The sequence below is a fragment of the Equus asinus genome, chromosome 10 (assembly GCF_041296235.1).
Source record: "Equus asinus isolate D_3611 breed Donkey chromosome 10, EquAss-T2T_v2, whole genome shotgun sequence".
NCBI lineage: Eukaryota > Metazoa > Chordata > Mammalia > Perissodactyla > Equidae > Equus > Equus asinus.
In genome coordinates this window covers 9,890,254-9,917,206 of record NC_091799.1, presented here as the reverse complement: position 1 = coordinate 9,917,206, position 26,953 = coordinate 9,890,254, and the positions used below count along the sequence as shown (strand labels likewise).

At 50.6% G+C, this 26,953-nt stretch overlaps 2 protein-coding genes across 12 annotated transcripts in view; both read left to right on the top strand.

Annotated features, from left to right (window-relative positions):
- The first annotated feature begins 411 nt into the window (after positions 1-411).
- On the top strand, positions 412-8,066 carry ARRDC1 (arrestin domain containing 1). The gene is made up of 8 exons (XM_044778237.2): positions 412-591; positions 5,658-5,768; positions 6,206-6,256; positions 6,361-6,515; positions 6,743-6,925; positions 7,023-7,199; positions 7,276-7,711; positions 7,785-8,066. The coding sequence occupies exons 1-8, from the start codon at positions 474-476 to the stop codon at positions 7,850-7,852; spliced, it is 1,299 nt and encodes a 432-aa protein (XP_044634172.1). The 5' UTR covers positions 412-473; the 3' UTR covers positions 7,853-8,066.
- Positions 8,067-11,539: 3,473 nt separating this feature from the next.
- The window catches only part of EHMT1 (euchromatic histone lysine methyltransferase 1), a 197,031-nt gene continuing 181,617 nt past the window's right edge, over positions 11,540-26,953 (top strand). For 3 of the 11 annotated variants that reach the window (XM_014828102.3, XM_014828101.3, XM_070518202.1), the window contains exon 1: positions 11,540-11,624. In XM_014828102.3, the coding sequence (XP_014683588.3) occupies positions 11,562-11,624 (63 nt within the window). In that variant the 5' untranslated portion in view covers positions 11,540-11,561. Of the gene's footprint in view, positions 11,625-11,883; positions 12,447-26,953 lie in introns of those variants that run through there. The other 8 variants (XM_070518209.1, XM_070518207.1, XM_070518208.1 and 5 more) reach the window with 8 other exon arrangements.

The following is a 26,953-nucleotide window of genomic DNA, read 5'->3' as shown; positions in this document are numbered from 1 at the left end:
TCCTTCCGTGCCGCGATGCGGGGCGCGGGAGACCCGGGGCGGGCCGGCCGGCCGGAGTGCACCCTCCCCGCGAGCCCGCCGCGCCCAGGGCGGAGAGTGAGCAGCGGGCGCCGTCCCGGCCAGCCCCCCGGCCCCTCGGCAGGTGAGCCGGCCGCGCTCCCCGGGCAGCAGGGGGCGCTCGTGCGCCGGGTTCCCGCGAGCGCGCCCGCCCTCCCCGCTGCGGGCCGGGCGGGGCGGGGCCGAGGGCTGGGGGCGGGACTGGGTGAGATGGGCGGGGGCCGAGGGCTGGGGGCGGGACTGGGTGAGATGGGCGGGGCCGAGGCCTGGGGGCGGGGCTGGCTAGGATGGGCGGGGCCGAGGGCTAGGGGCGGGACCGGCCCTGGTGGGCGGGGCCGGCCGTGGGCGGGGCGGGCCGGACGGGGAGCGCGCCGGCGGGCGGGGGCCAGTGCTGGGCCGCCCGGCCAGGGCGCGGCATGGGGCGGGTGCAGCTCTTCGAGGTCCGCCTGAGGCACGGCCGCGTCGTCTACAGCCCGGGGGAGCCGCTGGCGGGGGCCGTGCGCGTGCGCCTGGGGGCGGCGCTGCCCTTCCGAGGTGGGCGCGGGGTCCCAGCGGGGGAGGGCCGGTGGGGCGCGCTCAGGTGGCCGGGCCCGCACCTGCGGCGGGGCCGGGGCTCCCGGAAGCAGCTGCTGGTGGCCGCCGGCCGCCCTTTTCTGCCCCTGCTCCGGCCGGGGGCGCCTGGGCTCCGCTCGGCCCCGCCGACTGCGGGCGGGTCGGGGTGGGGCAGGCCGGGCGGCGCAGACCCGCCGCGGGGAGGCAGGCGGCGGTCGGGGCGGAGCGGGAGGCCCGGCTAGCCCAGTCCTTCCGCATCTGCCCTTCCTGCCCTCTCTGCCTCGCGGCGGTCGGAGCCGGGAGCGAGGGCTTAGATCTTTCCCACCTGCTGAAGACCCCTCTGACCTGGACACTCGCGCGCCTCCGACCTTCCCTGTCGCTCCAGAATCCGCTGCGCCCAGCGCCTGCTAGGTCCCCACCTGGGGCCTGGCCCACGCCGGGCTTTCTCTGTCACACACCCAGGCTCCTGGCGAGGCCCTCGCTCTTCACAGACAGTCCGCCGAGAGTGCTGGTCCCCAGTAGAGCCCACCGGGCACCTGCTTACTAAACCCAGCCTAAGCTCGTCCTCGCCGCCCTGGCCCAGCGGACATTTAGGAGCTGAACCTGAGCCTCCTCTGGCTCAGTCCCTCTGCTGGTGCAGACATCTGGGACTTCGGGATTGGGGATCGGGTTGCTGGCAGCTCTTGCTAGGGCTCTCCGCAGGTGCTGGCCTCATCTGCCCACTGAGATGTGAACAGGGATCTGGACGGGACTTCACGGCCCGGCGCACAAGAAGGGTGGGCAAAGTGCAGCCCAGGGCCTCTCTGCTTGATCACTGGCTCCAGGTTTGAGGTTGTATGGCACGTCCCTTCTGGGGCGCTTCTCCACCTTGGGGTGCTTGGCCCTTACCACAGCTGCCGGCCCGGCTTCCCTCTGGACCGGGCCTCTCCTGGCCCCTGCGTATTTCATGGCTCAGTGCTTTTGGTGCCCACTGAGGATTGAGGGCCACTGTCCTCCTCTCTGGGTAGCCTCTGCCTTGTCCGGGATGGGTCTCACCCCCGACCTTGCCACTGTTTGAGACTGCAGGGGTCTAGGAAGAAGCTGAGTGTAGGTGCCTCTTGTCAGGCGTCTGGCCTTGTGGAGCCTTCTCCCGGTAACTCTGTCACCTCCTTTCCTGTCTCCCTAGTTGGCGTTGGGTGGGGGTAGGTGCAGCTGTGGCAGGGTGCATGGCAGGGCAGTGCAGCTGTTCTATGGGGCACGAGCCAGAGCTGAGAGGTGACCTGATGCTAGAAGGCTCCTGGCTGAGGGGAGAGCGAGATGCAGGGGCACAGGAAGGAGGGGCAGGCTCGTGGCTGGTGGGACAAACAGCCGTGACAGAGACCCCACATAAGGCTCACCACCTGGCTCATCTTCCCTGTTGCCCTGCTGTAGCTGGGACCCAGGGTGAGCAGGCCACTGCTGACCACAGTGAAGGGATGGCCCAAGCTGTGCGTAACTGGCCTGGGCAGAGCTCCCCGGCCTCCATGTGGCAGATGGGATATAGATGCATGGATAGCTGGGCCATAGGAGGCCAAGGGAGCCCCCGCTATGGTCCCAACTATAAGAGTGCTAGCCGGGACCCTGAGTAGGGGAGGAGAGGGTGCCGTGGGCTGGGGAGCAGATGGACGACCAGCTGGGCCAGAGAGGGTGTTATTCAGGTTGCCTCCAGGGGTAGAGGGGATGTGGGTGCTGGGGCCGTGCTGGGGCTTCCTCCAGCCCTGCCTGGCTGTGGGAGAGGAAACACCATGGGTTTTTTGTTTCTTCTTTCATTCAAAAGATACTTTTTGAGCTCCCACTACCAGCCAGTGATGCAAGGGGGAGGCTCTCCACCCCACAGGAGGACAGAGAAGAAGGGAGAACAGCAGGCCTGCCCTGCGGGGCTCCCAGTCTTGCCTACTCAATACCTGTCTGGGGGGTGACAGTGGTATCTGCACTCAGCCGTGAGGGCTCTGTCTGCCTCTGGAGCTGATGCGGAAGAAATCTGGGGAAGGAGCCATTTCCTGGAGCCCAGGTCCAGCCCAGCCTGGGGCTGGGGGTCAGGCAGTCCTGCCCTGTGTTCTGCTCTCAAGGTGAACGACAAGGCAGGGTGATGCCCCGACAACAGCAGCAGCCGGCCGCCAGCTCTGCCAGCTCCCTGAGCTCTCATCGTGGGCCAGGTGCCATTCTCCCCAAGTCCCATGAACCAACTCCATGAATCCTCATAGCGACCGTGGGAGGTGGGCGCTGTTCTTATTCTCTTGTTACAGATCTAGGAATAGGACAAAGGGAAGTGGCTTGCAGGCCAGAGCTTCACTGGGAGGATATGGCAAAGGCCAGGCTGCCCCAGGTTTGTGGGCATTGGCTGAAGGTGGTCCAGGTGAGAGACTTTTGGAGCCAGCAGAGGTCTTCCCCGTCAGACAGCAGGTGCAAGGGAGGAGGGCTGCTGAACAGGTGGGAGTGCTGGCTCGAGAGGAAATTTCCAGAAGTCATCTGGAACACAATCCACATGATGATTTTCTTTAGAGAACGGGGCAGCCCCAGATCTCCAAAGATGAATGTCTGTCAGTTCAGTGCCTGCCTTTCGTTATGCATCTGGACACTGTTACAACTAACACTCGTTTTAAACCTAGATGGCACAGCATGGTATGTTGTTTTGCAGCCTGTACTTGGTGCTGTGCAGTAGGTGGAGGCTGCACCTGCCAGAATGCACTTACCCCGTCCTGTGGCCAGGCCACAGGGCGTGCATGCTGGTGCCATGGTCATGCTCACCTCTAGGAGCAGATACCCCCCTGCCAGGGGTAGGAGGGACAGGCCCACTGTGTGTGCCCAACCCCTGTGCCTCCATTGTTCCCCAGTGGAGGAGAGAGTGGACAGGAATGGGATGGTTTGACTCCAAGATGGTGATTGGAGGCTGCTTGTTGAGGCAGGGTCCCGGAAGGGGCTTCAGCATGTGTGCAAAAAGGGGCTCTTTGCATGGGCATTGGGAAGGTCACAGAGCTTGGGCCCCTCTGGGATAACCCAAGGATCGGTTTGACAGTGTTTGTTTTTCTGGGGTCAGGTGCCCGATGGCTTGTTCACCTGAGTTCTGGGGGCCAGATCCAGGCTGGGTGGGTCACTGTTTTAGCCGCCCTGCTGTTGGACACGTCTGCTATGCCTCAACTGTTTGATGTTATGAGAAGTGTTGCTCGAGGCTCCTGGGTGAAGAGGGTGACATTCTCAGGAGAGCTGCTGGGTGCCCTGGTGTTGTGTGTAAAACTGCAGCAGATCTGCCTCCTTCTCCAGGCCCCGTATCAGCCCACAGTTTGAGCACCATAAGGGAGTGTCTCTTTTTCCACCTTCTCACCAAACATGTCAAAATATTTAATATTTGCCAGTCTGATGGGTTAAAATGGTAAGTCATCAGAGTTTCCCTGATTCCTAGTGAGGTTGGACACCTGTTCCTGTTATCTGCTGCAACGTAGGTCAACCCTAAGTAACAAATCACCCTTCAACTAAGTGGTTTAAAACAACTATTTCATTGTGTCTCACACTGTCGTGGGTTGAGAATTCAGGCAGAGGTGGGCAGGGCGATTCTTCAGCTCCATGTCCCATCCACTGGGGTCACTTGACAGCATCGGCTGGCACTGGACCTGTCTGGGGACCACCACTGTGCCCCTTCTGACATTCTCTGTAGGTCCCGGCGTTCACAGGGCAGCCGATTCTGGGGGTGTGCGCCCTCCCCACAGAGACTCTTAAAGTGGTGTGGCACCTGGAATCTCCCAGACGTCCTTTCGTTGGTTCACAGTCACGTCCCCTTGTCTGCCTGTTCTCTCTCCTGTTTCTCTTGGGTTGTGTTGGTCTGTAGGAGAACCACTGGTGTCCCAGATTTCTGGGGTAGGAGCAACTCCAGTTCTGGCCCTGGGAGGGGATGGCTGACACAACATGGATTAGAAATAGGGGCTGAGGTCTGGGTGGTGTGGCTGGTCTGGGACCAAGGCTGAGGGCCGGACACTGGCAGTGCCAACAGAGGTAGAAGACCAGCCAACGGTTTGTGGGCAGGGATGCCCGGTGCACTGTGTGACCATCAGGAGGTGTGCGTCAGCAAGGTGGGGCCAGCCTGGGGAAACCAGGACATGGCTGGTGTGGCTGACCCCGGCCATGGGCACTTGGGACACAGCTTCTTCCTGCCTGGCGGCTCTGTCAGGAGCTCATCAGATGCTGAGTCATCTGTCCCTCACCTGACCGTCAAGTCCGAGGAGGGCAAAGAGGGGCTGGGCAGGAGCTGGTCTTTGGCTTTGACTCAGCCCTGCAGGGAGAGGAGGGGTGGAGCCGCAGGGCTACCTGTCACTGAGCTCCCACCTCCTCCCTACTTGGGTCTCCAGCTGTGGTCCCCTCCCTGGTTGTCCAGCCACGGCCTTCTGACCATAGTGGGCTCTAGGCACACATCTGCTGGACTAAAGAATTCGAGTTCCTGACCACAGAACAGTGGCAGCAACCTCTGCTGTAAATGGTTCCTGGTCTGGGGAGTGAGGGAGAGGACTCAGAAAATCAGCCCTCTTGGGCAGTACTGGCCCAGGAAGTCAAGGGTGTCCCCACCCTCCAGTGTACCACACGGTTGGATACCTTATCTGCTCAGGCGGGTCTGACCACATTCCTGCAGCGTGAGGACTAGCAGTTAGCTTCCTGGAGTGGGAAGGGCTGCCTCCCAGCCTGACTGACTGGCCTGTGAGGCAGCACAAAGATGGGGTCGGAGGTCAGCTGCCCCATAGGTCTCTGTTCATCATCGATGTCCCAAGGATCTCCTATAGGGAACTGGGTTTTCACAGGTCTGCTGGGCCCAGGGGTAGCTGGGAGCCAAGGTTATCAGTTGGGGGTTGCCCAGGGGTAATCTGGGTGACCACAGGGGCCCTCTTGTTATGAACTGCAGGATGGATGTAACTCTGTGCCTCACCATCCTGGCTCCCTGGGAGTACCCCAGGGTGCTGCTGGCCCTGCCTGAATCCCTGTGCTGGGGTCAGGGACAGACCCAGGCCAGCAACTGGCTGGAACTCACACCACCCCCACCTTTGCAGCCATCCGAGTGACCTGCACAGGTTCCTGCAGGGTCTCCACCAAGGCCAATGATGCGTCATGGGTGGTGGAGGAGGGCTACTCGAACAGCGCTCTGTCGCTGGCCGACAAGGGTGAGTCCAGGAGCCTGCCCTCGCCTCACCCCACACAGTGACCCCTTGCTTGAGTGGGACCTGTCTGTCTACCCCACCTCCCCATCTGTACTGGCCCATCCTCTCCCAGGGCTGTGCACCTGATGGATCTCTCTCCCTGGCAGGCACAGGGCATCACCTGATAGGGGCTGGGTGGCCCAAGGGGGCCCGCTTCCCCTAGTGCTGGATTTGGGTTGGAACAGCCCTGCCCCCCTGCCCCTCTTTGGGCAAAGCTCTTGTCCCGTCCTTTGCTCAGGCCACAGCCCGGTGCTGCTGTGGTGCTGGAGTCAGAGGCTGGGAGACCCAGCAGCCAGACACAGTGTAAGCTTGTAAGGTTGGCTGCAGTGCCTGCTCCTGTCCTGGGCCCTGTGGTGCTCCGGAGGTCCCCTCTCCACCACACCTCCCTCCTATCTCTGCAGGGAGCCTGCCTGCTGGAGAACACAACTTCCCATTCCAGTTCCTGCTTCCTGGTAAGAGCCCAGCCTGGCCGGGCCTGGTGGGGACAGTTGGTGGGGTGGTGAGTGGGAGGTAGGGGCGGGTGGCAGTTAGGTACCAGTCTCTGGTCTCTCTCCAGCTGCAGCGCCCACGTCCTTTGAGGGCCCCTTTGGGAAGATTGTGTACCAGGTGCGGGCCACTATCGACACGCCGCGTTTTTCCAAGGATCACCAGTGTAGCCGCGTGTTCTACATCTTGAGCCCCCTGAACCTGAACAGCATCCCAGACATCGAGGTGAGGATGGGGCCGTAGCCTCCTGGATGGCCTGCACCTTTGCCCTGATGCCCCATCTCCAGCCAGGGTGAGGTGGCCAGGGTCTGGAATAGCAGCAGTCTGTCTGTCCTGAGCTGACTGTGCTGTGTCCAGGGGCAGTGTGTGGCAGGGCTGTGTGGGCTTGTCCAGCGGCTTCAGGGACCCAGCCTCCCACACCCACCAACTCCCTTCCTGGTTTTTCCCCTAAGCAACCCAACGTAGCCTCCACCACCAAGAAGTTCTCCTACAAGCTGGTGAAGACGGGCACCGTGGTCCTCACTGCCAGCACTGACCTCCGTGGCTATGTGGTGGGGCAGGTGCTGCGGCTGCAGGCTGACATCGAGAACCAGTCAGGCAAGGACACCAGCCCTGTGGTGGCCAGTCTGCTGCAGGTCAGAGTCCCCTCTGGCTGCCCAGGCGTGTCCTCACGGGGCTGGAGGAGAGGTAAGGGGCTGGCTTTCCCAGGCTCACAGGCTGGCCCTTCCCCAGAAAGTGTCCTATAAGGCCAAGCGCTGGATCTACGATGTGCGGACCATCGCAGAGGTGGAGGGGGTGGGCGTCAAGGCCTGGAGGCGGGCACAGTGGCAAGAGCAGATCCTGGTGCCTGCCCTGCCCCAGTCGGCCCTGCCCGGCTGCAGCCTCATCCACGTGGACTACTTCTTGCAGGTGCTCAGGGTAGAGGGAGAGGTGTGGGGGGGTGGGGGGTGCACTGGCCTGGCCACTCACGCCTCCTCCTCCCCAGGTCTCCCTGAAGGTGCCTGAAGCCACAGTGACCCTCCCGGTCTTCATCGGCAATATTCCTGTGAATCACGCTCCGCTGAGCCCCCAGCCAGGCCCAAGTCCTCCTCCTGGGGCCCTGTCCCGGGTGGTGCCCTCGGCACCCCCCCAGGAGGAGGATGAGGCCATGGCCAGTGGCCCCCACCTTGAGGACCCCATCTCCCTCTTCACCAAGAGCCACTCGCAGCAGCAGCCACCACAGGCCGCCTTCGGCTCTGTGCCTGGCGCCCCTGAACTCCGTCCTCAGGATGGCAGCCCTGCTGCCCACCCTTTGCCCCCTCCCTTGTGCATCTCCACAGGTGCCACCATCCCCTACTTTGCAGAGGGCTCAGGGGGCCCGGTGCCCACCACCAGTACCTTGATCCTCCCGCCAGAGTACAGCTCCTGGGGCTACCCCTGTGGTGAGTGGGGGTCTGGGGCCTGGGGGGCAGGGAGTGCTGCGGGCTCCATGCAGACCTCGCTCTCTCCTCGCAGAGGCCCCGCCGTCCTATGAACAGAGCTGCGGCGGCGGTGCGGACCCTGGTCTGACCCCTGGGAGCTGACCCCTGGGAGCTGGCTCCATGCTGCCTTCTCTGTGCGGGCGGACCTCTGCCCTGGGATCGGGCGCCCAGGGCCTCGTGCCTTTGCTCCCGGCCTGGCCCGGCCCACTCAGGACCCTCCGTTGCCGGGCCACTGGCCCCCCCAACCCCTCCTGCAGTCAGCCTCGCCCCAGGGGCCTGGAGAGACGCCATGTAAATAAAGCGCTTCGTTTGTAAAGCTGGGCACAGGCCGGCTTCTCGGGAGCCCTCCTCCTGGTGGGTGCGCAACAGGCCGAGCCTGGGGGCCTATCCTCGCCCGGCTCCCCTCCTGGGCGCGCGCACCCCCTCCGCGGCCCCCTCTCCCCCTCTCCCCTCCCGGATGCGCGCACCCCCTCCCCAGCCCCCTCTCCCCTCCCGGACGCGCGCACCCCCTCCTCGGCTCTGGGCCCCTACTCTTTGGAGGTGTCTTGGGCAGGAAGGCGGGCCTGCTGCGGGCGCGCACAGGGCTGGGAAGTTGCGCATGTCGGTTCCCTTTAACCCAGGGCCAGGGCTGGAACTTGGTCTTCTGGTTCTGATTAAGGATAAGCCCTGGGAGCCCAGCTTGCATGTCTGGAGCCTCGGTGTTAATTTAAAATGTATTTCTGACATGAGGAGAAGAGAGCCCCCCCTCCCCCGACCCCCAAATCCATTTCCTGAACGCACACCTTGGGCTGGCCCGTCCCGCATCGGTAGTTCTGGGCAGCACAGTTTAGACCTTCTGCCCAGAGGAAATCCCGTGGGGGTGAGGGGGAGGGCTTGCTGAAGTCCCCTCCACCTGTGGAATTCCCTTACCCTTACCCTCGAGTCTCAGGTCCCTGCTGGCATCACTGCCACGTCTGGCCCTGAGGGATGCTACTTCTTGTCTCCCCTCCAAGTGCCAACACACAAGCCCGCTCCTGACTTCTCCTGTATTTCGAAAGACTGTCGTCAAGGACCCAAGAGCCAATAAAAAGTCCAGGTTCTGCACAGCAATGATTCCCAAAGGGACATCCTGCATGTGTTCCAGTGCAGGGGAGGGCCCGTAAACGCCCAGCGGGGCCAGTGATCCTGGAACCTGCTTTGGGAAACACTGGAATTGGGGTTAAGATAAGACTTTGGGTTCAAATTCCAGCTCTGCCATATGGTGAAAGAGTGACCTTGGGTAGGTGTCTCAGTTACCTTAATCTATAAGAAGCTCATGTGACTATGAGGGAACAGGTCAAGGTCCCCTCCCACCAGTAACATGATAAGTTTATTTCTTGTACGTTTAACAGTCCAGAGGTGGAAGATTTGGGTCTCGTGGCATAGCTGTCATTCTTAAGTTGAGGCTTCCACCTCTGGGTCCAGGGTGGCTGTTCCAATTCACCATCACCCAGCTTATTCAGCCTGCACCTCCCAACTTTTTGGGGGACAGACTGGGAAGTAGGTTGTATCACTTTTGCACACATCCCACTGGCCACTCCTTACAGTTGGAAACGTGCTCTTTAGCCAGGCAACCATGTACCTAGAACCTGTAGCCTCATTGTTGAACGGAAAATCTGCCTGGGTTCGAATCTTGTCTCTGCCTCTTGACAGCTGTGTGTTCTTGAAGGCACTCCCTTGCTTCAGTTTGCTCAGGTACAGAATGTGGATAAAAACAGTGTCCGCCTCTCAGGACTGAGCTGATGATGCTAACAGAGTTAACACGTCATGCTAAGAACAGCACCTGACGTGAGTGATCAGTGATCACACAAGGGTAGGGTGAGTTAGGCTGATGATGCACAATGAGGGCGTAGCCTACTTCTGACACATTCACTTATGGTTGCTATTTGCCTGTTAAACAATTTTTCTCCACATCTAAACTCATTTATTCATTCAACAAATACTTATTGTGTCTCCTCCACGCCAAGATTGTTCTACACACAAGGGAACACAAAACAAAACCCCCTTACATCCTAGTGGGGAAGACAGACACCACTACCATGGAGGATCATGGAGTAAAACAAAGAGGTTCTGGGGTGCAGCATCCTTTTAAAGGAGGTAGGAAGGAAAGTCTTTCTGTGAAGAAGTGGTATTTAAGATCCAAGGACAGTGGAGAAGTGAGCCACACAGATACCTGAGAGAAAAGGGACAGACTAGGGCCCAAGGCAGGAGTGGAGAGGAGAGGATGGTGCCAGAGAGGTAGGCGTGGGTGAAAGCAGGTCAGGTTGGGCTGTGCAGGCCACAGAAGTCGATTGCTCCTGAGCCTCCTGTCCCGAGGCTCCAGACAGAGCTTGGGGTCCCTAGCCTGTCATCAACTGACTTTGGTTGCCCCAAAGAAACCTGGGAAGGTTTCCTTGGTACCCAGGGTAGTCCATTCCCTCCTCTGCACCTGTGTGGATCATCAATGCCCAAGTCAGTGGAATAATTTTCCTAGAGTCTGTCTCCCATGAGACTGAGCACTTGTGGGGAGGGGAGCGGTTCACAGATTATCCTTTGAGTCAAGGCCTCTTCAGCTCTTCTTGTGAACATTGGCTAGAGAACCCCAACTCCCAGGGTATGGGAGAAACAGGTCTGGCAGTGTGGAGCGGGTGGCCTAAGCCAGTTTATGTGCTGCTGTCCAGTGAAGGCTGCATGGTCTGCAGGAAAGGTTTTGCCCTGTGCATAACTGGCTGGCAGGCAGGGAGCTTGGGGCGCTCAGGGAGGCCGCCCAGCACCCCACAATGGGGGCAATCCTCCCATTGGGACATTCCCCACCCCACCCTCGGCCTTCCCAGTCAGGACACTGTCCCCAGCCAGGGCACACCCTCCTAGTGAGGCACCTTCCCTGATCAGGGCATCCTCTCCCACAATCTGGACATGCCTCCTGGCTGGAGGATTCCCGACCTGGGGCATTCCCCCTAATAGGGGCAGATCCCTACCCGGAGCACTCCCAATGGAGGCAACCCTTCCCCTTGACACATCCTCCCAAGCTGGGGCAGTCCTCCCCATTGGGACATTACCCTCGCCCTCCTTAGGGCAGCCTTTTCCGTCAGGACATTGTCCCCAGCAGGCACGACCCCCGCCCCCAGCTGGAGCAACCCTCAGTTATGGCATTCCCCTAACCGGAGCACCCTCAGCTACCGCTGTCTCCCTAACTGGGCACCCCCATAACTGGAGCAACCCCCAGCTAGGGCATTCCCCCTAACGGCACCCTCATAACTGGAGCACCCCCCCGCCCAGCCGAGCACTCACACAACCGGAGCAACCCCCAGCTTGGGCGTTCCCCCCAACTGGGCACCCCCATAACCAGACCACTCCCGTAGCCGCGCACCCCCAAACCGGGGCAACCCCCTCGCTGGGCACCCCCGTAACCGGAGCGCCGCGTCCCCCGCCGGGCACTCCCCCCAACCGAGGCACCGCCCTCGGACGCAAGTCAGGGTCCGCCTTCCGCGAAGGCCGAGGAATCGATGTGTGTCCGGGGTTAGAGGTCAGGGGTCCTTCTCCACCCCGGCCAGCCCACCAGAGTGCCTATGGAGAACGAGAGGACGTTGACGAAAGCCCGAGGACTACGTCCGGCCGCCGCTACGGCTCCGGAAGGCCGCCCCTCCCGGCCCTGCCCCTCACCCAGCCGGCGGCGCACCCGCTTCCGGCCGGCGCAGGCCCGCCCGCGGACGCTGCACGTCCGGCTGCAGCGCGCAGGCGCGGGCGCGGGCGCAGGCGCAGACGCGCGCGGCCGGCCCCGCCCCGCCCTGGGCCGCGAGGCGCGGGCGGGGCGATGGCGCGCGGGAGGGGCGGGGCCACGCTGCGGGCCCGGGCCATGGCCGCCGCCGACGCCGAGGTGAGCAGCGGGCCGGCGGCCGCGGGCGGGGGCGGCGGGGGCGCGGGCCGGCGCGGCGGGGGGCGCGCGCCGGGCGGGAGGGGCGCCGGGCGGCGGGGCGCGGGCCGGCCTCCTCCCCCGCCTCCCCCGCCGACGCCTCAGGCCGAGGCCGGGCCGAGGCCGCCGGGCGTCCGGGCCGCGCTGCGCCGGGCGCGCTTTGTGCGGGGCGGGCGGGCGAGGCCGGCGGGGAGGACCAGCCGCCCGCGCCGGCCCGCGCCCCGCGCCGGCCCGCGGAGCGCGGAGGACAAAAGGGAAAGTGGGGCGCGCCGGCCAACTTGGGGCGCCGCGGCGGCGAGGCTGCGGTCCCGGCCGCTCCCGGCCCGCTGACCTTCCGCTCTGCTGCGAGCGGGATGGCCCCGTCTTGCCGGAAAGTTGGCGGGCCCGGCGCGCTGCTGCCCGGCGGTGCCGCCCGGCCCGGCCGCTGTCAGGGCGGGAATGCGCGACTCGGGCTCTTGCCGCCCAGCCCGCTCGCGCGGCTTCGGGTGTGAAAGTTCGCGTTCTTTTGTTAGTGCTCGTGGCCTTCGCCCGCCGCCTGTCCGGGGACAGTTTGTTTCCTTGCTGTGGCAGCGCAGGAACCGAACTCCTCTGAGCCGGACCGCGAGCGGGAGGCGCGTGCCCGGGAGGGCAGCAGTCGTGCGGTCTTGGGGCTGACATAGGGACCAGTTTGGGAAAAAGTGATGACCCAGCAGTTTTCTCGGAAATTGCTCCATGTGTCCTAGTATCGGCAGGGGCTGCTAACGGTGGGAAACCTGAGACGTGGTAAAGAGCTCTTACGGTAACCTGGTGCGTAGACTTAACACTGTATTTTAACCCACGTAACGTACAGTCTTTTATTTCTTTCTCTTTGTCTCTTTTTGGGAGTGTTGATATCAGTAAACTGGGAAGGTGCAGGGGAGTTCTTAAACCCACTGCAAGGAGTATTTATTGAGTACTTACAACATTCGAGGGACATCTTAGGCTCTGGGCACAAAAAGGTAAGTTAGGTAACCCCAAGTCCCTTCCAGGCTTGTGGGAGAGATGTGTGGTGAATGATGAGGTCGCTTGCTGAGCACCCACGGTGTCCGGGGCACCGGGTGAGCCCTGTAGAGAAGTCCTCTCGCTGAGCTCTCTGCCCTGTGGAGCAGGTACTATTTCCTGCTTAGCAGAGGAGGAAGACGAGACTCGGAAGAGACTGAATGACTTGGCCTAGTCAGTTACAGGACTAGCACTTGTCCTGTGTCTGGCAAATAGTAGGTTTTTAGTGTAAATAATTGGTGAGCAGATGGCCCCAGTTGTCTGTGATTCCGTAGGAGCCTTGAATAGGGGCTTGACTGAGCCGATGATGACATTCTGTGCTTCCTAAGCCCTTACCTGTGTCCAACCTGCCGACCTGCCGTAGCGCTTTCTGCGAATTCACTCAGTAAAGCCTGACAGCAGTCTCACGAGGAGGTAGGTGCTGTTAAATCCTCATTTGCGGATGAGGGGCTAGGCACAGTGAGGCCCAGCGTTACAGAACTTGTGGCTGAGAAGATGGGTGCACGTGGTCTGGCTCCAGAGCCTGCGCCCTAGCAACACGTGCTGTTAATGAAAGCTCCGGGTTTAGGCTTGTGATTCTAAGTATTATGGACGCAATTGATAGGGTGAGGGGCCTCCTGGACAGTGGGAAGGCATGGGGTCATCTGTCGCCAGTACATCTGGGAAATGGTTACTGGGCTCACTAACTTCCGAGTGATTAAACCAGCGAAGTAGACGCTTCACCCTTACCTAATTGCATATTTGTTATTCTTTTTGTTGACCTAGAAAGATAGTCACCACTTTTCACACTAAAGAGAATTACTTGGGTAGTGGAATACATCTCCCACCACCATTTTGTGGCTCGAGGCTTTCGAGCCAGAAAATGTCACCTTTCAGCAGAGGCTTTTCCCAGCCAAATTCTGTGCTTTGCTAGCAGGGTGGCTACTGTGTATCTTTTTCTTTAAGCTTATTTTTTGTTTCTTGGAATAATACATGCACGTGCATATAGATTAAAAAGTCGAATTGTGCTAAAAGATGTTAAAAGAAGGCTGCCATCCTCTCCTGCCTTTCCAGAGAGGCAGCAGCCACTTGATGCTCTGTTGTGTACTTCACATTTCTAAATAATATGCCTCTGCTGTCCTGTCTTCATTCAGCAATTTTAGGGGTTATATGTTGGCTGCCACTAGTAGTAGATGACAATTTCAGTTCTTATTCTTTCTTAGGTAGATTACTCACAGTTTTGGTTAAATCCATATCCAGAATCTGTCAGTCTATTCAGGGCATTATTATGCCATGCTGAGCTGGATGGTAAACTACAATTGTTTTCTTTTTTGTACAACCTTTTTTTCTTTCCTGAAGTTAATAATTGCCTTGTTTTTCACTTACCTGGTTTCCTTTGAAGCTCAGAATAATGTTCTTGTACCTTTCATTCTGTAAAATGATTCCCAGTTGAAATTTTCGTCCTTCAACCCTGCCAGCACACCAGTTGCCTCCTCGGTCCCCGGCCTGGGTCAGGAGGCCTGTTCTCTTGGCCTGGTGCACATGGCATGCTGAGAGTTCTCCCCACCTTTCTCGAGGGCTGAGCACCGTCCTTGCGTCTAATGGCTCCCCTCTGTGTTTACTTGTTCGTGGTGGTGAAACCCATTCTCCAGTAGCTTCCCAGTAGTTTGCTGGGAGGCAAACTTTTGGGACTTGCACGTCGAAAAATGTGTTCATGCTGTCACCACACTTAAAGAGTAAGTTTGGCTGCACTCAGCATTCCAGAGTGAAAGTGATTTGGGTTGTCACTCCAGTATCTTGTGGTTTTCACTGTTGCTGTTGGCAAGTCCAGTTTGATTCTTAATCCTTAGTAAGCATTATTCTCCCATCAAACTTTTAGGATCATTGTGTCCTTGATTTTCCTAATTTTCGTGATATGCCTCGTGGTAGCCTTCTTCATTTATCAGTCAGGTTACTGAGTCGCCTGAAATCTGGGGATGGAGGCCTTTTCGTTATAGAGAGTTTGTTCTCTATTATTTTCTCTGTGTTCTCCTTTTCCAGTTCCTTTAGTTGAACGTTGGACTTCCTGTACTCAGTATTCTAATTTTAAAATCTTTCTCCTTGTCATCTCTTGATCTTTTTGTTCTACTTTTTGGGAGCATTTTTGACTATTTTCCAATTTTTTTACTGAATTTTTAACTTTTGCTTTCACATTTTCATGTTCTTTACTGTTCTCTTGTTACTTTTTAAATGCCTCCTGTTCTTGTTTTATGTGTACAGTATCTTTGCTTATATCTTACTTTCAGCTAAATATTTAAGATTACAGTTAAGATGTTTAAAAAATTATTAAAAAAATTTTGTTTCCTGCATTTTTTCTGTTTCCCCTGCATCCCTCTTTGCTGTTGTATTTTTTAGTCTCTTTCTTTCATGCTGGAAACCTTCCACTGTGTGGTGATCCTTGGCTTTTTATACACCTTGAAGAATAAAGTACTAAAAATGGAAAGCTGAGTGTTTCGGGGGCTGGTTTACTTGTTGCTGTCACTAGGGGGTGATGACTAATGTTTTTTTTGTTGGCTCTCCTCCAAATGTTACTGGTTTGGTTTCCTTGGAGAAGGATCTTTTGGTCTCTTGCTTTGTGGTGTAAGCTAGATGTTCTGGAGCTAGTTTAAGGGACAGAGGGAAGAGGTGGGTCTTCCCATGGTTGGATAGGTAGCGTTTTTACCTGATCTCCCTGTTTTACTCCTGTTTTCCCTTGTGCCCGCCGTCCCCAAGTGCGGTACGTTTCTGGTGGAGCCTTTACAGAGCAAGCCCTCTGGTCTCCTGTGGCTCAGAAGAGGAGGCTCGCCCCACTGTGCAGGAGGGGCCTGGGGACCTGACAGTCCAGTGTTCCTTGCGAGGACTTTCAGCTCCAACTCCTGAGCCTTTCCATGGTTTTGTGGGGTCAGTCAGCCTGCTTCTCCGTACTAACTCCCTTATTTAGTTGCTGCTTCCTCTGCTCTGTGGGGTGATTTGGCTTTCCTCCATCCGCCATCTTCCTCTTCATGTTCTGTGTACGGCCTCTGCTGTCTCCTACTTGAGTCTATGTTTCTCTTTCCTGTTCCTGTCTTTGGTTGATATTTGATATGAGAAAGAGGTGGAAAGTCGCTTCTGCCATCTAGAAATCAGAAGCATTTACTGTAAATGTTGAGAAGTGGATTTTCACCTACCCTAAAAGCACAGCTTTCCTGTGGAAAAGGGCTGCTGGTCTTGGGATCTTTCTGTGTGGTGTGTGGTTCTGGAGTCACAGCAACGGTTATCAAGGGCAGTAAATGTACCTCAGCCCTCATGTGCTTTTGGAGACGTTGGAGACCCCACATGTGGTCAGTGCCAGAGTGGGGGCTGGAGCCCTATTTCCTGCTTCTGGTTTCTGTCATAGCACAAACCAGTTTGTATGTTTAATCACATTTCATTGAGTTTGTCTTTGAAAATAATTTATCTTATAAGAACCGTGTTTTGGGCTCTTCTCTTTAGGAACTTTAAGTTCTCTGTCATTTCATCGGACCTCCCGTGTTTGATGGATGCCCTTATCTTACTGTAGGTGGCCATTTTGGTTTCAGCTTCTGTTGCTTGCTCAGCAAATCACGCAGGGAATAGTTATTGGAGCCCAGTTATTTCGGCCTACTGCAAGTGTGATGCAAAAAGCATCAGTTCCAGAATTGAGAAGTCTTCCCATTTACTTTACGTAACTTTTGGTATTTTCATTTATTAGAAAAAAATCTCTTTGAAGGTTTTGGATTTTGAAAAACAAAAGTTGAAGTGGTTCTTTTAACTCTTCAAAGGTAATATTTCCTTTGAAAGAGTGTCTTTCTAGATAGGAGCTTTTCCCAACAACGTCACTGTCAGTTGATATTTTATTTTGGAAGAGTTTTTGGACTGCTTTCTGCATCCCACTTTTAATAGGTTTATAAGTTCCTGGTCAGAGAATATTAAAAATGCTCTTTCCAAGGGGTCTATAAGCGTTTAATTGAGCACCTTCTGTTTTTGAGGTGTTATTCTAGATATTGTGTAGAGGATATACAAGTTTTTGAGATTAGTACCTGATTTCATAAAGTTTAAGAGTGTAATAGAGCAAACATTACCAAGCAGGACATGAGACGGAATCAGTTAAAAGTGAGCAAGATCAGGCTTGTTTTGTTGCACAAATTGCTGCAGCCAGACTATTTGGGGAGAGGCTCCTTGAGGAAGATTAGTTAGTCCAGGCCTTAAAGGAGGTGAGGCGTGAATTGGCATGGCTAGGTATGGTATGTACTTTTCAAAAAAGGAAAAAAATAGGCATTTTAGCAAATTTAGAAAATTGAAACCTAGAAACCTAAGAATGCCAAATATTTGTCCTCAGTTTTTTTCTGATGCTTATAGAGTGTGCATGTTCATGTTTTTAAGTGGCTGTAATCAGTGAGTATGTGCTATTTGCACTCTTCTCTTTCACTATCTCATGTGCATCTGTGCCTTTGACATTTTTAATAGCCACATGGTGTTTGTTATGTAGATGTCCCCGTGTCCTTGGTTATGAATTGGGTGAGTCTGTATCCTTTGGTACACGGTGAAATTACTAAGTCAAAAGGGGCAAGTGAGCCAGCCCTGATGGCCTAGTGGTTAAAGTTTGGTGCACTCTGCTTCGATGGCCTGGGTTTGGTTCCCAAGTGCAGAACCATACCACTCGTCTGTCAGTAGCTGTGTTGTGGTGGCGGCTCACATAGACGAGCTAGAAGGACTTACAACTGTACACAACTATGTACTGGGGCTTTGGGGAGAAAAAAAAAAGAGAGGGAGAGGAAGATTGGCAACAGATGTTAGCTCAGGGTGAATCTTTCCCAGACAAAAAAGAAAAGGGGGCAAGTGGCATGAGGTGAAGCTGGAGAGGTGGGGCCAGGTCACATAGGGCCTTGTTGCTGTGGTGAGGAGGTTAGGCACGGAGTGGGTGCTGCTGTGTGGAGAGTGGATTGAAGGGATACCGGTGTGGAAGCGGGGAGACCAGTGAATAGGTTTCGGCCCATGGCATGATGGGGATGCAGAGAGGTCAGGGGATTGAGTCAAGGTATATTTGTTTAAATTTAATTTTTTGAGTAGATGAGACAGTTACGTGGTTCAAAATTCAAAAAGTATAAAAGAGTATAAAGTGAAACCTCTCCCTCCTTTGTCCCCTCGCCACTCAGTTCTTCTCTGGGCAGGCCACCACTGCTATAATCATTGAGCATATGCAAGCAAACGCTTTGTAGATGTTTTATTATCAGACTTTTTCAAACATACTCAGAAGTAGATATGGTGGTAGACTGAGCCCCAAGTACCTCTCCCTGGCATCAACAGTTATTTCCTCATGGCCAGTCCCCACACCATCCTCAGTGATTTTGAAGCAGTTATCAGACGTGTTTCATCTGTGAATATTTCAGTTAATCTGAATATTTCAGTCAATAGATATCCAGTCACTGTTTAGATTTCTTATTTCATTTCACATTAGGAAGAAATATGGTTTATTTATTGCTCTTGATAGACATCTCTTAAATCTCAGTATATTGATTTCTATGTCTTTATTTTTCTCTTGCTTTTAAGTTTTGAAGATAATGGTTCATTTGTCCCAAAGTTTCCCATAATCTTGATTTTGCTGGTTGCATTCTTATGATGTTGTTTGACATGTTCCTCTGTGTTTCCTGTCATTGATGTTTAAGAGCTAGAGCTGCTGCTTTCCAGAATGATGGCCGGTAGGCACATGTGCTCTTGGGCGGTTGAAATGTGGTTAGTGTGAATTGAGATGTGCTGTAAGTGCAAAATACACACAGGTTTTCAAAGAGTAAGTGCAAAAAAGAGGATGTAAAGTATTACATTAATACTTTGAAAAAATGTTGATTGCATGTCGAAATGTAATATTTTGGAGATATTGGGTTTAATAAAATATTACTAAAAGTAATTTGTGTTTCTAATTCCTTTTTTTAAATGTGGTTACAAGAAAATTTAAAATTACATACATGGCTGACATCTTTTGGTTGGACAGCACTGGGCTAGGAGCTCCATCACATGTAGGTTTGTCTTTAAAAAAATTTTTTTTAGCAAGAGTGTGTCTTACCTGGTATTGAGGTCTTTTTGTCAGGCATAGTAAGTCTGATTAGCTTGCTTTGTGATGATCACAATCATTGATACTCATTGCTTAGAACATTAACCCATTAGGGGTTGTAAAGTGGCAGTCTGGCTTCGTTTATTAACTCGGGTACTTCTACAAAGAAAAACTGCTTGGTTCCTATGAAGTACAACTCCCATGGGAAAGGAGGGACGGAGTCTTGATGCTGTATGGAAAGCACCTGACACCCAGAAGCTCCAGGGAGCGCTCGCTGGAGAAAGGCTTAGAGGGCTGGCTGTCCCGTGTAATCTGAAAGTTGTCTGCTCAGCTGGTGAAGAGGAATTCTGTTCTTGGAGTCTTGGTCCTCTCCTCCTCGTCAGATGCCATGGCTAGTGTTTAGACTTAGAGAGTCTTGGTTGCTTCCTCCTCCTTGCAGGTTGCCTATGTTCTGTGAACTCCTTGAACTCTAGGGTGAAACAAAATGCCAGTCATCTGGGTCAGTGAATGGTCAAGTGTTCCACTGCCTCCGGCTCAGTCAGCCCTTCTATTTTCCTTCCCTGATGGAAGCAGTCTGCTAGAATCTGTCTTTACCGTTTTATAGTATCTGTCTCCATACCATAACCAGATTCAGTAACAGTAAGACATTTAACTAAAGCATGAAGACTGTATTTTTTTGTAAATTTTATTAAGGTATGACACAAATGCAGAAAAATGCACGTTATGTGTGTATTTTCATACATGTCCCCAGTACCTAGATCAAGCAGGGAATATTACCAGAACTGCTGAAGCATCTTTGTGCCCCTTCCAGTCTCACTGTTCCCCAAGGGTGACTGCTTCCCAGACTTCTGATACCTTGATTAGTTTTGCCTGATTCTGAACTTTATGTCGGGGACGTTGTGCAGTGTGTACTCCTGTCTGTCTTCTTTTAATCAACATGATGTTTCTAAGATTCATCTGTGTTCTTGCAGACTATGGAAGTGTGTTTATTCTCATTACTGTAGAATATCCCATTGTCTGTTTCTTTATTGATTGTACTATCCATGGACATCTGAATTGTTTCCAGTTTTGGGATATTCAGATAAAGATGATGTGAGCATACTTGTATGTGTTTTTTGGTGAACGTGGGTACACATTTCAGTTGGTGTATACCTAGGAATGGGAACATCGAGTCGTGGTATGTGCAAGTATAGCCAAATTGGTTGTACTCAATGACAAGTGTAAGAAAGCACCAGATGCTCCATATCCTGACCAACACTTGGTATTGTTTGTCCTTTTCTTTTTATCCATTCTGGTAGGTGCGTAGCAGGTCATATTGTGGTTTAATTTACATTTTCCCAATGACTAGTAATGTTAAGTGCCAGTATGCTTTTTCGTTATTTTGTTTAGCCACTTTTGGGATGTGCATATTTAAACTTCTGTATCTTTTTGGGGAGGGGGGGATTATTTTATTCCTTTATATAGGTGAGTAATATTCCATTGTATGGATATACTGCATTTTGTTTATCCACTTATCGGTTGTTTCCCTTTTTTGGCTATTATGACTAATGCTGCTATGAACATTCATGGACAAGTATTGTATAGACATATGTTTTCATTTCTCTTGGGTATATACCTAGGAGTAGAATTGCTGGGCATATGGGCATAGAGTCAGAGTTAGAAGACTGCCAAACTGTTTTTCACAGCAGCTATGGCATTTTGTGTTCCTACCAGCAGTGTATGAGGATTCCAGTTTCTCCATATTCTTGCCAACACTTGCTGTTAGCTGTCTTTTTGATTATAGCCATTCTGTTGGATGTGAAACAGCATTTTGTTGTGGTTTTTCCCCCCAGTTATTTTATTGCGGTCACATTGGTTGTGTAATTTCAGGTGTACATTATTATATATCAGTTTCTGTATAGACTGCATTGTGCTCACCACCAGTAGTCTAGTTTTTATCTGTCGCCATACATATGTGCCCCTTTACCCCTTTTGCCCACTCCTAAGCTCCTTGTCCTCTGGTAACCACTAATCTGTTCTCTTTGTCTATGTGTTTATTTTTCACATATAAATGAAATCATATGGTGTTTGTCTTTCTCTGTCTGGCTTATTTCGCTTAACATAATACCGTTAAAGACCATCCATGTTGCAAATGGGATGATTTTATGGGTTTTTTTTATGGCTGCATAGTATTCCATTGTATTTATATGTACCACATCGTTTTTATGAAGTCATCAGTGGATGGGCATTTGTATTGCATCCACATCTTGACTATTGTGAATAATGCTGCAGTGAACACAGGGGTGCATAAATCTCTTTGTATTGTTGATTTCAAGTTGTCTGGATAGATACCCAGTAGTGAGATAGCTGGATCATATGGTATTTCTATTTTTAATTTTTTGAGAAACCTCCATACTGTTTTCTATAGTGGCTGCACCAGTTTGCATTCCCACTGGCAGTGTATGAGAGTTCCCTTTTGTTCACATCCTCTCCAACGTTTTTTTCTTTTTTGTCTTGTTAATTATAGCCATTCTGACAGGTGTGAGGTGATATCTCATTGTAGTTTTGGTTTGCATTTCCCTAATGATTAGTGAGGTTGAACATCTTTTGCTGTGCCTGTTGGCCATCCGTATATCTTCTTTGGAAAAATGTCTGTTAATATCCTCTGCCCATTTTTTGATCGGGTTATTTGTCTGTTTGTTGTTGAGTTGTGTGAGTTCTTTACATATTTTAGAAATTAACCCCTTTTGGATATATGACTTACAAATATTTTCTCCAAGTTGGTGGCTTGTCTTTTCATTTTGTTGATGGTTCCCTTTGCTGTGCAGCAACTTTTTAGTCTGATGTAGTCCCATTTGTGTATTTTTTCTTTTGTCTCCCTTGACTGAGTAGACATGGTATTTGAAAAGATGCTGCTAAGATCGATGTCAAAGGGTGTACTGCTTATCTTTCCTTCTGGGAGTTTTATGGTTTCAGGTCTTACGTTCAAGTCTTTAATCCATTTTCGGTTAATTTTTTTTTTAAAATATTTTTTATTTTTTTCCTTTTTCTCCCCAAAGCTCCCCAGTATGTAGTTGTATATTCTTCGTTGTGGGTCCTTCTAGCCGTGGCATGTGGGTTGCTGCCTCAGTGTGGCTTGATGAGTGGTGCCATGTCTGCACCCCAGACTTGAACCAACAAAACACTGGGCCGCCTGCAGCGGAGCGTGTGAACTTAACCATTTGGCCATGGGGCCAGCCCCCATTTTGAGTTAATTTTTGTGTATAGTGTAAGATAATGGTGTAATTTTGTTCTTTTGTGTGTGACTGACCAGTGTTCACAACACCGTTTATTGAAGAGACTTTCCTTTTTCCATTTGATGTTCTTGGCTCCTTTGTCGAAGATTAGCTGTCCGTAGATGTGTGGTTTTATTTCTGGGCTTTCAGTTCTGTTCCATTGATCTATGTGTCATGTTTTTGTGCCAGTACCATGCTTTCTTTGTTTTTCTTTTGAGGAAGGTTAGCCCTGGGCTAATACCTGCTCCCAATCCTCTTTTCTTTTTGCTGAGGAAGACTGGCCCTGGGCTAACATCCGTGCCCATCTTCCTCCACTTTATATGTGGGACGCCTTCCACAGCTTGGCTTGCCATGCGGTGTGTAGGTCTGCACCCGGGATCCGAACTGTCAAACCCCAGGCCACCGAAGCAGAACGTGCAAACTTAACTGCTGCGCCACCAGGCCGACACCTTGATTTCAGCCTTTTTTTTTTTTTTTTAAAGAAGATTAGTCTTGAGCTAACATCTGCTGCCAGTCCTCCTCTTTTTGCTGAGGAAGAGTGGCCCTGAGCTAACATCCATGCCCATCTTCCTCTACTTTATGCATGGGACGCCTGCCACAGCATGGCTTGCCATGCGGTGCCATGTCCGCACCTGGGATCCAAACTGGCAAACCCTGGGCCGCTGAAGCCGAACGTACACACTTAACTACTGAGCCACCAGGCCAGCCCCATGTAGTATATTTTGAAGTCAGGGATTGTGATGTCTCCAGTTTTGTAATTTTTTCTCCAGATTGCTTTGGCAATTAGGGGTCTTTTGTTGTTCCATATAAACTTTAGGATTCTTTGTTCTCTTTTCATGAAGAATGTCATTGGGGTTCTGGTCGGGATTGCATTGAGTCTGTAGATTGCTTTAGGTAATATGGACATTTTAACTATGTTTATTCTTCCAATCCATGAGCGTGGGATATTTTCCCATTTCTTTATATCTTCTTCAATTCCTTTCAAGAATGTCTTGCAGTTTTCAGTGCATAGGTCTTTCGTCTCCTTGGTTAAATTTATCCCTAGATGTTTTATTCTTTTTGTTGTGCTTGTAAGTGGGATTGTATTCTTGAGGTCTCTTTGTGCTAGTTTGTTATTAGTGTATAGAAATGAACTGATTTTTTGTAAGTTGATATTGTACCCTGCAATTCTGCTATAGTTGTTGATTATTTCTAATAGCTTTCTAGTGGATTCTGTAGGGTTTTCTATATATAGAATCATGTCTTCCATGAACAGCGAGAGTTTCACTTCTTCCTTTACAATTTGGATACCTTTTTTTTGTTTTTCTTGCCTAATTGGCCTGGCCAAAACCTCCAGTATTGTGTTGAATAGGAGTGGTGAGAGTGGGCACCTTGTCTTGTTCCTGTTCTCAGAGGGATGGCTGTCAGTTTTTCACTGTTAAGTATGATGTTGACTGTGGGTTTATTATATATGGCCTTTGTTATGTTGAGATGCTTTCCTTCTGTACTCATTTTATTGAAAGTTTTTATCATGAATGAGTGCTGGATCTGGTGAAATGCTTCTTTATCTATTGAGATGACCATGTGATTTTTACCCCTCGTTTTGTTGATGTGGTGTATCACATTGATTTATTTGTGGATGTTGAACCATCCCTGTGTCCCTGATATAAATCCCACTTGATCATGGTGTATCATCCTTTTAATGTATTGCTGTATTCGATTTGGCAATATCGTGTTGAGGATTTTTGTGTGTATGTTCATCAGCGATTTTGGGCTGCGATTTTCCTTCTTGTGTTGTCCTTGTCTGGTTTTGGTATCAGGGTAGTGTTGGCCTCATAGAATGAATTAGGAATTGTTCCATCTTCTTCAATTTTTTGGAATAGTTTGAGAAGGATAGGTATTAAATCTTTGAATGTTTGGTAGAATTTTCCAGAGAAGCCATCTGGTCCTGGACTTTAGTTTTTTGGGACGTTTTTGATTACTGTTTCAATCTCTTGTGATTGGTCTATTCACATTCTTCATTTCTTCTTGATTCAGTTTTGGGAAGTTGCATGAATCTAAGAATTTATCCCACTTCTAGGTTGTCCAATTTGTTGGCATATAGTTTTTCATAGTATTCTTTTACAATTCTTTGTATTTTTGTAGCATCTGTTGTAATTTCTCCTCTTTCATTTTTACTTTTATTTATTTGAGCCTTCTCTCTTTTTTCTTAGTGAGTCTGCCTATGGGTTTGTCCATTTTATTTATCTTCTCAAAGAACCAGCTCTTAGTTTTATTGCTCCTTTCTATTGTTTTCTAAGGCTCTATTTCATTTCTTTCTGCTCTAATTTTTATTATTTCTCTCCGTCTGCTGACTTTGGGCATGGTTTGTTCTTCTTTTTCTAGTTAGGTGTCATTTAAGATTACTTATTTGAGATTTTTTTTGTTGCGGTCAGCCTGTATTCCTACACATTCCCCTCTTAGCACCACTTTGCTGCATCCCATAGGAATTGGTATGTTGTCTTTTCATTTTCATTTGCCTCCAGGTATTTTTGTTTCCTCTTTTGATTTCGTCAGTTATCCAATGGTCGTTCAGTAGCATGTTTAGTATCCACGTATTTGTGACTTTCTCAGCCTTTTCTTGTAGTTGATTTCTAGTTTCATAGCATTGTGGAAAATATGCTTGATATGATTTCAGTCTTAAAATTTATTGAGGCTTGCCTTATTTCCCAACATATAGTTTCTCTTTGAGACTGTTTATGTACACTTGAGAAGAGGGTGTATCCTGTTATTTTTTTATGGAATGTTCTCTATACATCGATTAAGTCCACCTGGTCTAGTGTTTCATTTAAGGCCACTGTTTCCTTGTTGACTTTTTGTCTGGATGATGTATCCATTGATGTGTGATGTTGAGGTCCCCTGCTATTATTGTGTAGCTGTCAATTTCTTCCTTTAGGTCTTTTAATAATTGCTTTATATACTTTGGTGCACCTGTGTTGTGTGCATATATAAGTGTTATGTCCTCTTCGTGAAATGTCTGTTTTATCATTATATACTGTTCCTCTTTGTCTTTAATTGCCTTTTTTATCTTGAAGTCTGGTTGTCTGATATGAGTATTGGCAATACCTTTCTTTTGCTTGCCATTTGCTTGGAGTATTGTCTTCCATCCCTTTACTCTGAGCCTATGTTTGTCTTTAGAGCTGAGATGTGTTTCCTGGAGGCAGCATATTGTTGGATCTTGTTTTTTATTCCATCCAGTCATTCTGTGTCTTTTGATTGGAGAATTCAGTCCATTTACATCGAGTGATTATTCGTATATGAGGACTTAATACTGCCATTTTATCTTGTGTTTTATGGTTGTTCTCTATTTCCATATTTTTCATTTCCCTTGTATTTCTAACTGCCATTTCAGTTTGGTCGTTTTCTGTAATAGTTTTCTCAGCTTTTTCTTTTTCTTTTTTTTTTTTTTTAAGGATTTTATGTTTTCTTTTTCTCCCCAAAGCCCCGTGGTACATAGTTGTGTATTTTTAGTTGTGGGTCCTTCTAGTTGTGGCATGTGGGATGCCGCCTCAGCATGGCTTGATGAGCAGTGCCATGTCCACATCCAGGATTTGAACTGGCGAAACCCTTGTTCACCAAAGCAGGGGGCACAAACTTAACCACTTGGCCGTGGGGCCAGCCCCCTCAGCTTTTTCTTTATGATTTTCTTTATGATTTGTGGCTCAGCTTTGAGTTTTTGTTTAGTGGTTACCATGAGGTTTGTATAAAAGATCTCATAGGTGAGATAGTCTATTTTCTGATAGCCTTTTATCTCCTTAGCCTAAGCAGGTTCCTTCCCTTCTCTCTTCTCCTGCTGAGTTATTGTTGTCACAAATTTTTCTTTTCTGTGTTGTGAGTTAGTGGCTAAATTAAAGTGTTAATTGTTATTTTTTATACTTTCTTTTCCTTTGTGTTTTGTGTTATAATTAAGTGTTTACTGACCTGATATAGAGCTGCAATTTTCTGATTCTTTCTGTTTATCTCCTTGCTCAAGGTGTTGTACACTTCTGCCTTTTTGTTACAGGTAGGAAGGCTGCCTTCATAATTTCTTGCAAGGGAGATCTAGTGGCTTTTATTTATATGGGGTGGCTTTTATTTCTCCATCGTATTTGATGGATAATTGCACTGGATAGAATATTCTTAGCTGAAAGTTTTTGTCTTCCAGAATTTTGAGTATATCATTCCATTCTCTCCTATCTGGTGAGGTTTCTGCTGAAAGCCTGATAGGATCTCCTTTGTAGGTTATTTTCTTCTGCCTTACTGCCATTAATATTTTTTCTTTGTCGTTGCCTTTTGCCAGTTTTAATATTGTAAGCCTTGGAGAAGGTGTCTTTGCATTGATGTCATTAGGAATTCTGTTTACTTCAAGTACTTGTAAGTCCACTTCTTTCCCCAAGTTTGGGAAGTTCTAAGCTGTTGTTTCTTTGAACAAGCACTCTGCTCCCTTCTTGATTATTCTCTCTGAAATACTTATAATCCTTATGTTTCTTTTTCTAATTGAGTTGGATATTTCTTGAACAATTTTTAAATTTTTTTAAAATTTTAGTTCTCTCTCCTCTTCCACTTGAGCATTTCTCTATTTCTGTCCTCTAAATTAGTAATTCTGTTCTCCAGAATGTCAGCTCTATTTTTTATGGGTTTTAGATTATTTTTATCTCACTAATTGTATTCTTTGTATCCAGAATTTCTGTTTGGTTTTTTCTTTTAGAGCTTCAGTCTCTTTGGTGAAGTATTTCTTCTGCTCATTGATTTTGTTCCCGGGCTCATTGAACTGTCTTTCTGAATTTTGCTGTAAATCACTGAGTTTCCTTATGATAACTGTTTTGAATTTTCTTTTATTTGGATTGTGAATTTCAGTGACTTGAGGATTGGTTTCTGTTGACTGGTCATTTTTCTTCTGCTCTGAAGTGTTGCTGCATTTTTTCATAGTGTTTGAAGTGATCCTTTTCTGGTGCCTTTGTGGTACTATTAGGTTGAGGGGC